At 33.4% G+C, this 13,534-nt stretch overlaps 1 protein-coding gene across 2 annotated transcripts; it reads left to right on the top strand.

Moving 5' to 3' along the window:
• The first annotated feature begins 5,165 nt into the window (after positions 1 to 5,165).
• On the top strand, positions 5,166 to 6,941 carry LOC111492744 (dof zinc finger protein DOF3.6-like). Of its 2 annotated transcripts, XM_023142180.1 has the most exons (3): positions 5,166 to 5,393; positions 5,510 to 6,470; positions 6,616 to 6,941. In XM_023142180.1, the coding sequence occupies exons 1-2, from the start codon at positions 5,340 to 5,342 to the stop codon at positions 6,422 to 6,424; spliced, it is 969 nt and encodes a 322-aa protein (XP_022997948.1). In that variant the 5' UTR covers positions 5,166 to 5,339; the 3' UTR covers positions 6,425 to 6,470; positions 6,616 to 6,941. The 2 variants fall into 2 exon arrangements, with proteins under 2 accessions (XP_022997948.1, XP_022997947.1); XM_023142179.1 differs by having other exon boundaries at positions 5,510 to 6,870.
• Positions 6,942 to 13,534: the final 6,593 nt, after the last annotated feature.

The following is a 13,534-nucleotide window of genomic DNA, read 5'->3' as shown; positions in this document are numbered from 1 at the left end:
TTTTTTTTTTTTTTTTTTTTTTTTTTTTTTTTTTTTTTTTTTTTTTTTATTTGGGTAAAATGTATAATTTTTTAAATATACATAAAAGAAAAAGTGTAGTGTGGATTTGGTAATGTTTTTGTTTTGTTTTACATTTCTTATTTCAATTTTTGAAAAAAAAGAATATTTGTTTTTTCTATTTTTTATTTCTTATCACTATTTTATGCAACAAAACAAAAATTATATCCCTAAGATTGAAGATGAATCATGCTACTATAAAGCATTTAAATCTTCCTTTATTAATTTGTTAGTACAAGCTAACCTCATATGATTGACGAGGCAGACTCGCACACACCATATTGTCTCCATCAAGAGAGAGTTCTATGAGATAACAAACAACTTAACTCAAATACCAATTTCATATTGCATAGACAAACCAAACTACTCTAAATCTAAGACTAGAGACAAACCAAATACCAATTTTTTGTTTATGATCATAAGCAAGGAATGCATGATAGAAGATATCACTAGAATTTATATTCAAATTGAACAATATCGTACCATCGTGGTGGTAATTTGTTAATTTGTGATTCCAAACAATTTTCACTCCAACATTCTTTCATGTTTTTGTGGGGGTAAAAGGAAAAAAAAAATAAAAAAAAACAAGTAGAAAAGGGAGGAGGAAAGTGTTGGTAAGTAATATTGTTAGAAATGTTGGGAAAGGCGCAGGGCAGATGCGGAGACAGAGAAAAGAAGGTGGCAGCGGCTTTACAGCTTTGCTATGGCTATCGCCTTTGCCCTTCCGAAGGATCACTGATACCCATCTGCCACACGCATGTGCATTCATCAACACAATTTCTCCCACTACAATTCCCTTGTCTCTCTCCCATAACTACTTTACAATTCTTTTATAAAATGATTTTGGGATGCCCTTTTTACTATTCTTTTCGAAAATGTCTCTTAATGAATTTCTTAATTAGTGAACGAGGAATTTTTTCCAATAATTTTCAACATTCATATCCATTATGGGTGTCTATTCAATGAGATATTATATTCAATTCGAGACGTTAACTCCGTCCCCTACCAAAGAAACCGCGTAGATTGATGCATGTGAAGGTTGACCCTAATTCAATGGAAGGTCCCTTCATGCATTTGTAGTAACAAAAAAAAAAGTGGAAAAAACTTGGGTCCTACTATTTGCTTCACTCCTCGTGCGAGAGAGAGAGAGGGGGATGTTAAAGCTGCAAAATTTGGTTTGTTTTTGCTACAAATTTAGGCCTCTCTGCAACAAAAGGCCAAGCTTTTTGCATGGAAATCATCAACCCATAAGAAAGAGAGAGAAAAAGAAGTGTAAGGTGTCAACAAGATGGATAGAGGAATTAGATTCCCATACCACCAACTTCACTCACCTTTTTCTTTTTTTGTTGTTATTCTTTCTTCTAATCCTCTAAAATCAACACAATATTGATACCCACTTAATAAACATCATTTTTCTGAGTTCATTTGTAAAATATTCCACAATCAGATCTTTAGTTACTTGTTCAATTTTTGTCTTTTTTTTTTACTTGGGGTAAATTTTTATTCTAAAAGCTTTCATGCCCATTTATATGAAAGTGTTTCTTGGTTTGAAGTTTGGAGGATATTAAAACACTGAATATAAGGGAATGAGAATTAAATTTATTGTAGATTTGAAGACGTGATAAATTTTAGAATTAAATGCAAGTTCTTTGTTTGAAAGAGATTGTTAAGTAGCAATGAACTTCAGTATGTTACAAATGGTATCAAAACCAGACACCGAGCAATGTACTAACAGTGATGTTGGATCCTAAGGAGGGTAGATTGTTAGATCCCACTTTAGTTGAAGAGGAGAACAAAGAATTTCTTATAAGGGTGTGAAACCCGCTCCCTAACAGACATGTTTTGAAACTTTGAATCGAATTCCTAAAAGAAAATACAAAGAGACAATATCTGTTAACAGTGAGCTTGAGCTTTCTCAATTCACATGCATGAGGTGGCGTGGAATAATTGTGTGATTATATAGATGGATGATAGAGGTGGGATGGGGCCAAGGAGGAGTGACGTGGCAAGAAGAATATATCCAACATGGAGCATCCCATGAAAGATGATTGAGGTTGATTGTCCCCTCTTTGTGTTTCTCCGACCTTCCCTCCACGCTACCGCGTTTCCTCCACTTCTAATTGCTACTACTGTCCCCCCCTCTCCTTTCTCTCTTTTTTCTGTCCAAAATTCTCAAAAAGGGTTTGGAATTATGAACACAAACGCTTGTTTTCTTCGTATTTGTCTCTAATATCTCGTGTCGAATTTAACACTTGATAACTTCGACATTCTCATATTATAGGATTACGTTGCTTACTTATCTCAAAGCGTTTTTAAGAGTGAAGACTATTTTCACAAACCAACCCAGTTCCTTTCGACATGTTTTATCTTCACTAACATGTTTTCTAGGAAAGTTATCGAAATGTCACTTAACATAGAATTGCTACAGCTTCTAACTATCAATTCGTTTAAGCATTTGTTAACCCTAATTGCGTATCTATACAATCATTCTCACTCATATAGTGTTTTTGTTCATTCATACACCTCTTCTTAACTCGAGTGTTAAATGTCCACCAACTTTTGTTTTGTTTGTTCATAAACTACATCCTATGGAAGAGGTTTCACTCTGATACCACATGTAACGCCCTATGCCTATGATTCGAACCAAGATTTGAAATTTAGATTCGGCATGTGACGGTTTCAATATTTCTCTAGATCTTCTACGACATTATCAGGTTACTTATTTGTTTTGAATTAATTCTACTCATGGAGACAAACTAGTTCTACGAGTGAAAACTATTCCTACAAATATAAAACTCGAACGAAGATTATAAGTAAAATTCCCTCGAAATACCCGTGAATCAAAGAACTAAAATTATAAGAGTCTTACTAATGGGGCTTTCCCCTCTGTTTGCAAGTTTACCAACTCTCGAAGTCTTTGATTCATAAATGAATTAGATGAAGTTCAAAGTGTTGGGCCCAGGGGAGGACGTTGAGATGGTATGCCATGTTTGAAGCCATTTCAAGTCAAGATTCTAATGCTCCAAGCGTCTCAACGACAATCAGTAGTATTGAGACGCAATAAACTTGAGGGTTGTAGCCCATTTCATCACAAAACACGGGCATGTTCAAGACTTTTGTCCATAGCGTCTCGACACGGTTCATTTTCCTTACGAAACAATTGTTAAGAATTGTTAGGAGAGAAGTCTCACATCAGCTAATTAAAAGTTGATCATGGGTTTATAAGCTCCATTGATATGGCGTCTTTTACGAAAACAAAAGGCAAAGTCATGAAAGCTTATGCTCAAAGTGAATAAAGATTGGGAGGTTGAGATTTGTCAAGATCATGATGGAGAAATAAAAGCATTTCAAAACTTAATTTTAAAGGGTTGCTTCGCAACGAAGAAACGACACCATTTTTGTTTGGTCACTTCAAAAGGTTTCCTATGAAACTAGATACAAAAAAAATATCACACGAGATGAGCTAATTTTCATTCCAAGTCTCAATCTAACAAAAAGTTGAGATTTTTATTTAATAGAGAGAAGATTTATATGATAGAAAGGATAATAAAACAAACAAGAAAGACATAAATGAGTCAAAAAGTCATGAATTCCAAAGTAATATGATTGTATGATTAAAGTTAAGAAGTGACCAAAGTCCCATATACTTAATAGTGAAAAAGTTACTAAAAAAGGGATTCATAATAAAGATGCCATAATTATGTTTGAATGTCTTTGCCTTTTTATTCATTTTATTTGTAACCATCTCTTGCTACAAAAATCTAAAGTTTGGAAGAAAAAAAAATTGCAATTTTGTCAAAGATTTAAGTAAATAATTCAAATCATACAATGTGAAACACAAATTCGCCTTTTTACGATGATTTGAAAACATGTCGTGAACAAAAATAAATTAATAGAATGGTAAAAGTTTCAATATATAGTAATTTACTCCAATCATAAAGTTATAGTTTATTATTGTGATGTATGAGTAAAGAAATGGTATATAAATGAACTGAAAGTATATTTGAATTGAGAGTCATTTTGAGGATATGATGGATAAAAAAAATTAATGCTATGTTGGTCGGGAGGGATAATTTTTACTCTCAGAAGCAATCCAAGATACATAGAAGAATGTCGAGATCATCAAATGTCAAGTCGAGATTTTAAATCCTTATCTGAATTTTGAACGGACAATTGATTATTTAGTATTGTAATTCTCTCTGTAGAAGACGCACTTTAAAATTGTGAAGCTGATGACGTTACATAACGAGTCAAAATGAACATCTACTAGTGATAAGTTTGGAGTGAAGTGTTACAACCTATATTTAAACTTTAACTTTGACGTACACAAAACCACATCATCCGAAAAAGATAACCTACAAGGCAAATTAAAGAAAGAAAGAAAGAAAGAAAGAAAGAAGAAGGTCATGTGGAATGGAATTGTTTATTATTTGAGGTCAATAATAAGAATGGAAATGGTTATAGTTTTGTGGAATTGAATGGCTTCCATGTGAGTCCCACACAAAAGCTCTGTGAAACTAATGTGGTCGTAAAAGGTAAAGGGTTTTCAGGCATATGTCATTGGCAAACCCCCTCAATTATGTGTCTTTTATTACCTATTTCTCAACCCCACCACCAAAAACCAAAACCCTAATACCTACACATTGGCAACAAACCCCCATCATCTCAATAATCCCAACTCATTACTCATACAAACCACTAGTGGTAAATATAAAAGAACCCGTTCTTTATTTTTTTTTTTTGTTAATCGATGTAGAATCTTTCAATCCACTTCTTTTAAGAGCCCAGTGTCCTCTCTAGCACACCGTTTAGTGTCTGACTCTAATATTCCATCTTCTTCTCCTCATTTTAGAGGGTGTTAACCACACAGTGCACAGCTCAAAAGCACACCGTCCAGTGCCTTACTCTAATATTCCATCTTCTTCTCTTCGGTTTTGAGGGGGTTAACCACATCGTGCACAGCTCAAAAGAGGATCAGCAGGAAGCTTATAAGCGAAGGAAGGTCGCTCCACTAAAACCCTAAAAATATAATAAAACAAAAAGATAAGGAGGAGAATGAAGGGAATAAGAGGGGAAAGTTAAAGAAAAGCTTCCACAGCATTACCTTTAATTCTCTCATCTTCTCCTCTTCCCCTTCATCATCTTTCTTTCCCTTTTCCTTTCTTTTCTTTTCTTTTCTCTTCTTTTCTCTTCTTTTCTCTTTGCCTCTGGTATCCCCCAACTGCATGCGATTCTCCACCTTCAAATTTTACTTTATCAAAAGCTAAAAGATCAATCCCTCCATGGATTTCTCTTCTGTTCCACTCTATTTAGATCCTCCCCCCAATTGGCATCAGGTAATGGTTTTCTTCTTCACCTATGCAAAGAATTATTCCCTATTCCCTCTTTTCTATTGAATATCCCATATATATCTCAAGTTTTTTCTTCTTCTTTTTTGTTGTGGGTTTTGCAGCAATCAAATCATCATCATCATCATCTTCAGATACCCAATAATGGATCTCCTCACCATCTGCAACCCTCATCCACTGCGCTTCCGTCTCATGTCGGTGCCACCGGGATTGGCTCGATCCGCCGTGGTTCGATGGTCGACCGAGCTCGGCTAGCTAACATACCACTACCTGAGACTGCCCTCAAATGTCCTCGATGTGATTCCTCCAACACCAAGTTCTGTTACTTCAACAACTATAGCCTCTCTCAGCCTCGCCACTTTTGCAAGACCTGTCGTCGATACTGGACTCGTGGTGGCGCTCTTCGAAACGTTCCGGTTGGAGGTGGTTGTCGTCGGAATAAAAAGAATAAAAGTAGACGCTCAAAATCTCCGGCCACCGGGAACGAAACAAGTAACAATAACAATTCGAACTCACCCACCAATACAATTCCCTTGCATAGTAGCAACGCTGAGAATATTATTGGTCAGTTACAGCCTCAAAATCCTCATCTTTCATTCATGGCTACGTTGAACAATTTCTCTCGTTATGGAACCGCCAATTTAGGGTTGAGTTTCAATGAGATCCAAACTCAAGCTGGAGACATCGGAAACAGCACCCTTCTAAATCATCACTGGCGCAATTCCCAAAGCTTTCCTCTTTCAGCTGACCTAGAAACGCCGACAGGGTTGTACCCATTTCAAATTAGTGAAGGCGGCAGCAACGCAACAAATTCAATTCTAAATCCAAATTCAAGAGCAACCCATTTGCCTCCAGTGAAGATTGAAGAAACCCAAGTGCTGAATTTGTTGAAATCATCAAATTTGGGTGTCAACAATTCGGACAATAATCAATTTTGGAACGGTGGAAATGGGTGGACAGATCTTTCGGGTATCAGTTCTTCGTCAAGTGGCCATATTTCTTGTGACTTCAATCATTGAAACCCCAATTGATCATCTTCAAAATGGTGTCTCCCACAGCTTTGTTGTAAGTTTCATTTCTATCAACTTATTAAGATTTAAGTGGTCAAGTGATTTGAAGTAAGAAACAAGTAAGAGCATCACTTGATGAGTTAAATCTTTTATTAAGCTACTTAGGGTTTATAGAAATTACTCATAACAAAAATATCCAGGCACTCGTCTACCTCTCTTCAGCCTCTCAATGATCCTGCATGATATAGTTGAAGAACTGAGGAAAAATGTGGCAGTCTGCTTCTCTCTCTCTTTATTTTATACAAAAAGATTGTGCTTTGTAGAAATATTTGTTTAAATTTCGCTTCAATTTCTTTTGAGAATCTGTGTGATTATGATCTGGGTATGTTTTTGTTAAGGTACTGAAATCGATCGAGTTGGATCGAACCAAAGAATGTTTTTTTGTTTGTATTGAATCATACTAAGTATGTATGTCTACTTTTTTTTTTTTTTTCTTCTTAATAGAATGTGATATGATTAGGAGTTAGAATTGCGTTTTATTTTCAATTATATTCATAATGGTAACGACCCACCCAGATCCTAGACCCAGATCTTAGGAGATATTGTCCTTCCAAGCTTTCCCTTGTGCTTTTGAAACGCAATGAAAGATTTTCACACCCTTATAAAGGTGTTTCGTTCTCCTCCCCAACCAAGTAGGATATCACAACAATGTTGGAGAATTATCAAAATAGAAAATTTTGTGTTGAATTTGCATGGATTGAGGTATAATCCTCAAAAAATTTAATTGAACTCATAATTATTACACATACTAACAAAACGAAGATTTGGTAAGTATGGACGTGGAGAAAATAAGTAAATAATTTTGAGTAGATTATATTGTGAGCACAGCTTTTAAGGAAGCTCTGATTTTGAAGGGAAAACTGTTGACCTCATTTGATGCCTACACTTCAATTCTTTTCTTTCAGCATCTCTGTCTTTCAAATTGAATGATACTCAAAAAAAAAAGTAGGATAAGTGATGAAGCTTTAACAGGCCATGGCGTTGCTACCCACATGCTTCATTTTCTTTCACTTCAAGACATCTGTGTGTGCATGTGTAAATGAAAGAGAGAGAGAGAGAGAGAGAGAGAGAGAGAGGACAAAATTACAATGATATTGTCATAATAAAAATGATGAATGTGAGAATATTTAGGTACATGTACGGATGTCTTGAAGACGACGACGACGACGATAATAATAATAATAATAATAATAACAATGTAGAGAAAACGGTGAGAGGCATTCTAAAAATCCAAGCACAAGATTTGCTCTACAACTTTTGGTTCTTGTTTTTTTGGTTGAATCTTGTGTAGACATCCAAATTAGTTGGAGTGGAAGAGAAATTTCCAAATTTTGGTTTACCAACTACTTGGTGGAGTGAGAGAGGGCGGTTGTTTCAATACAAAGCGTATATGCATAATAGATATGAAGAGAAGGTGTTTCCTTCAAATAATGGAATGAATGGAGAATAGAAAGGTATAGGGATGGGCAAGCTTTTGAAAATAAGGGTGAGTAATAATCCATGTAGCTTTCACAAAAACCAATAGAAAAGAAAAAGGGTGTCTGTGGAAATGGGTATCAAACACAAAAGAAAGAGGGAAGAGAGATTGACATAAAAGAGGAGTGGTTGCTGTTGTGGGTACGTACCAACACCAGCAACCAAAGGTGGTCGCAGAATTCCAAGACCCCTCCACATGCCATCTTTCTCTTTTTTTCATTCATAACATCTCTTCTAGCTTTTAATTTACTTTCATTTTCATTTACTTACGTGGGTGGTTTTCTCGACATTTGTAACGATTTAACTTTATTACTAGTAGATATTGTTCGTTTTGGACAGCTGTGTATCGTCGTCGATCTTAGGGTTTTAAAACGTGTCTACTAGGGAGAGGTTTTCAAAACTTTATAAAGAATGTTTCGTTCCCCTCTCCAATCGATGTGGGATCTCACAATCTACCCTTCTTGGAGGGCGAGCATCTTTGCTAGCACATCACTTAGTGTTTGACTCTAACACTATTGATAATAGCTCAAGTCCACCGCTAGTAGATATTATCCACTTTTGCTCATTATATATTGTCGTTAGTCTCGCGACTTTAAAATGTGTCTATTAAAGAGATGTTTCCACACCCTTATAAGTAATGCTTCGTTTCTAGTAGGAATCCTTTGTTCCCCTCTCCAACCCCCTTGGGGACCAGCATCCTTGGTGGCACACCGCTTGGTGTTTGACTCTAATACCATTTGTAACAGTTCAAAGCCCCCATTAGCAAAAATTGTCTGCTTTAGCCCATTATGAATCACCGTCTGCCTCACAGTATTAAAACGCGTCTACTAAGAAGAGGTTTCCACACACTTATAAGGAATGTTTTGGTTCCCTCTCAACGGATGTGAGATCTCATAATCCATCCCCCTTGGGAGCTCAGCGTCCTCACTAGCACACTTCTCGATGTTGCCTTTGATACCGTTTGTAACCGCTCAAGTTCACTGCTAGCAAATATTGTCCGCTATGGTTTGTTAGTTATCATCGTCAAGCCTCACAGTTTTAAAATGCGATTACTAGAGAAAGATTTTCATATTGTTATAAGGAATGTTTTCGTTACTCTCTCCAATCAACGTGAGATCTCACACATTCAAAGCTTATTTCTTTGTAGTTTTTAGTGATTTATTTGAAATGCTAAAATTGGTTTCTACCCACAATCAAAGTACACCAAAACAACTAATTGAAAGATGATTGCCATATCTATGATTCCGACATGTTCGACTTTGAATTTGAATAAACCGACGAGCTTATCAACTCTCTCTCCCTCTCTAAATGCAGTAAGCGACAGACACTGTTAAATCTCTGAAGACCCACTTTTCACAGTAACATTTCACATCTAAGTGGGTATGAATTATGAGGTGCTGAAAGATAAAAAGGAATCTGGTAAGGGAGAGGAGAGCTTGTAGAATATTTGGAAAATCACTTTGCCCTTCTTCCCTTTTACAATATATAAACATATATTCAATTCAAACATATTCATTCAAATTCCAACACATATTCAGCTTTATTTCCAATTCAAAAGAACTGACAAAAGGAACAAGGTTTTTTTTTACCCCTTTTTACCCAAATTTCTGCTACTTTTTTACTTTATTGTTCATCTTATTCTTGAGAAGTTTGTGGAAAAAATAAAAAATGCTGCCTTTATTATGTTTGAAGCTAAGTGTGTAGAAGAATAAATATAAAGGGAGAGTTTGACAAATAAGTTCGTAGTTTCTTCGAGAATCATCGAGTAAGAACATACCTCCAAAATGGTCTCATACAAATAGAATTAGCATCTTTATTTATAGACTCCAACTGTTAAATTTATATTTTTCTCGAACAGATTCGATGTGGGTTTTTTTCTGTAATTATTATAAAAAAAAACCGTATTTAAATTTTAAAGTCAGAGGTTCGATGATGTTGTACGAGATTCTTCTAATTTAATATTTTTTTAAAAAAGGAATTTGAATGCTTTTGTTTATCTTATAAATGGCCGTCGATTATAGTAACCGACCTTGTTTTGGCAGCCAGCTGGGAGTGTGTTTTTTGTGATATTCCTCGTTATCTTTGTCAGCTTTGTATTATGGAAACTGGAAACGCACCGACTAAGATTCATTCTACTTTAACAACCTCACTAAATCTTGTATATAATCAAAATTTGTGAGAAACACTTATGGAAACAACAAAGTAAAACTTGTAGATTTGATATAAAACCAAAATCAAGAATTTCAAAATTTGTATCTTCCGTTCTTCCTTGATTCTTGATGGAATCGAGTGATTCAAAAGTCTAAAATGGATGTACTCGACCTACTCAAAAACTTTTGTAGAGCGAATGAGAAAGTAATCGGGGCGGTAGTAGTGTGGGTCATGCAAACACAATAAATATCATAAATCTTGATGCTTGAACATATGGGATGGCCTACAACTTTTAAAACTTCTCATTTGGGCTGATTTGGACAATTGAAGTTAGGAAGAAACATATACTAACTGGTGGGATGTCTACGCACTCATGTGTGCCACCACACCCCATCAAAAGATAGTTACCAATTAAAAAAAAAAAAAAACTATAAGCAGAGCCAACAACAGAAGTTAGCAAGGGAACGTGAGTTTTTGTTCTTCCAATATATGTCTTAGGGCACATATTTTGTATCTATCTAGGATGATTCAAGAAAAAGAATGAACTTGAACGATCTAGGAACCTCCAAAACTGTTGTCTATACATATAGCTTTATGATATTAAATAATGGTTTGAGAACAATCTTAGATCGAGTAAATGTGTTAGCATGGATAGAGGGTGTTTGCATATGTAGGATAGTCATACGTACTTATTAGTCATGAGCTATACCTTTTATGTCTTTTGAAGATAATTTAAATTTGAAAAAGTATTTGATGGAGGAAAGAAAAAAAGATAAATAAATATAAATATATATATATATATATATATATATATATATATATATATATAAATTGCTAAGCCTTATGTTTCAAATCCAAAATGAATATAGCTTGTGGGAAAAGAACTTATTCAACCACCACCTCATAAATCAACGTCTTCCCTCCCTTTCAAAACCAAAGAAAATAAAAATAAAACATTTATATAATATTATTAAATAATTATTATTTTTTTTAATATCAGAATTCAGTAAAAGGGCCAGAATTAATCCATCAATTTGTCAATAAATTATTTGACAAATCATTTTTTTTAATAATATTTTAAAATCAAAATTTGGTGAGAATTTTCTGTTTGCTTAAAAAGAACAAAAAACCTGCATATGTAATGTTTTGTCTTTTTATATTTTTTGTTTTTTAATAAAGAAATAAATAATAATAACTTAATGATGATTTAATAAAATAAGACATTAAATTTATGTCGCAATATTTAAATTTTACTCAACTTGTTGAAATATACTTTTATTTGAGATTCCAACCAAACAAAATATATATATATATATATATATATAAAGAAAAATTGGTATCCTACCGAACTAACTTAATAGGTAAAATATGACACTAGAGTAAAAAAGGTTACACGAATGAACTCAGACACATTCGGATGAGAGAGATTTTCATGATAGAATAACTAAGGAAGGCTTAAAAAAAATTGAAATTCACTATTTATACCAACAAGGTGTGCCTTCATTTTCAGTGGCTCGATCATAGAAACTCTAAAATAAGCGTGTTTTACTTGGAGCAATTGTATATTGCATGTGAATGAAGACAAAACATGTTAGAAAAACTCGTATTGATCTAGGGAGATTGTTTTCCGTCTTAGAAGGAATAGTAAATAACATGATCACATGACAAAAGAGGCAAAGGAAAGTCAAGGTCATTATAGGGATTGACCTCGTGACAGATTCAGCAAACAACTTAGTCACTCATTTTGTATATCATTGTGTTTATCTTTTTATTTTTTTATATTTTTTTGTCATGAATCTTGAGAGACTTTACCCTAACTAATAGAAATTAGCATTGAGTCATTAGAACGAGGATCACTTGCCCGAGTGTCGTACAATATCAACATTATATCTTATTTTCTAGATGCATAACAATACTGGCACTAACATCACAATTGCATACAACATACATCATCAATCATCCAACCTACCCCTAAAGTCATCCAATCAAAGAATTACCTATTTCAATCTCAAATTACAACAATAAAAAATTAATTTTTTCTGATAAAAATTAAATTATCTAACTTTATCCATTAAACTATTCTGATTAAAATAGGTAGTAAAATAGAATTGATGTGCTATTATTAAAATAGTTTAAATGTTAGTGCTAGGCTGCTAGGCTTCATTTGAAAATGTATGGGTAGCTAATTTCAAATTCTTATAAATGTTTGAAAATCTTATATTAAACTTTAATTTATGAAATTAACTTGAATTTAATAAAATTTAAATAATTAATATTTATAGCAGGAATGGAACTTTATTTTTTATTTTTAACTTATAAAAGTGTTTCCACTTCTATTCACATTTATTTTTGTAGAAATTAATTTCTATGAAGCTTTAAATTTACTTGAAATATAAAGAGAGAAAAAAACACTTAGCCAATAAATAGGACCACCTACTTATTTTGACATATCGTTGGTTTAAATAAATGAAAATAAAGTTAAAGTGGGACCCTTTCTTCATTTATTATTTCCTGAAATATAATCTAATTAATAAATATGCGATATTTCCGTAACAACCGCCTATGAGCTGCAAATTTATTTTTAAAATATAATATCTCTAAAACTAAATAACAAAATGTTCCATAAATTAACTAATACCAAAAATAAAATAAAATAATTAGTACTACATTTTTTTAATTTCCAAATCAATTTTTTAGGCACTTTTAATCCAAATATTAAATCTATAAGAATAAAAATAAAATTTTGTGTAGGAATAAAATCACGTCACCTTTAAATGTGAGGGATCCGGGAGATAGAATGAATAAGAAATGCGTTTTAAAGTGGACAACATTTGAGTAATTCTATATTGGGTGCTCTCTTAAGGATTGATTCGAACTCTAGACATGAGTTGTGTAAATGATATTATAGTAGTATCTCTGTCAATAAGATGTAATTCAGAGACAAACCAAAGCAGACACAGGTAAACATGTGACACTCGAGCTAGTAAATGTGAGATAAAAAATAATAACATCTAAAATTTATCCCCAAAAAAAAAATTATTAAGGGAGGAAAAAGAAAAGGTAAACAATGGTGTGGAGGGCAACCAACTTTCGGCGGCCGTATCGCGTGATAATCACAATGGCATTTCTTGTTGTTTGGGTAAGTAATGAATTGAAACTTTCACAACTAATTTCCATTTTTTTAATTAAAAAAAAACCTTTTTTAACTTTTTATTTTAATTTTTAGAACAACTAATATTAATCTATTAATAGGTGCAATGCACGTAAGATTTTTGTTTTCTCACGTAATATTATATTTCCTCTTGCAATAAATTTAATTTTTAAATGATTCCATTAAAAATTTAACACGTTAGTAAATAAATGAAATTAAATAATTGCACGTACTCTAAAATATATAGGCAAAATAAACAAGAGATAGCCTAGACATGAATA

This window comes from Cucurbita maxima, unplaced genomic scaffold (genome assembly GCF_002738345.1).
Source record: "Cucurbita maxima cultivar Rimu unplaced genomic scaffold, Cmax_1.0 Cma_Scf00018, whole genome shotgun sequence".
NCBI classification, from domain to species: Eukaryota; Viridiplantae; Streptophyta; class Magnoliopsida; order Cucurbitales; family Cucurbitaceae; genus Cucurbita; species Cucurbita maxima.
This window is presented reverse-complemented; position numbering and strand designations above follow the sequence as displayed.

Excerpts from the sequence above, each read along its gene's own strand:
- LOC111492744 (XM_023142180.1), top strand. The coding sequence starts at position 5,340 with ATGGATTTCTCTTCTGTTCCACTCTATTTAGATCCTCCCCCCAATTGG. Across the intron at positions 5,394-5,509 it reads CTCCCCCCAATTGGCATCAG|CAATCAAATCATCATCATCA; the intron begins GTAATGGTTTTC and ends TGGGTTTTGCAG.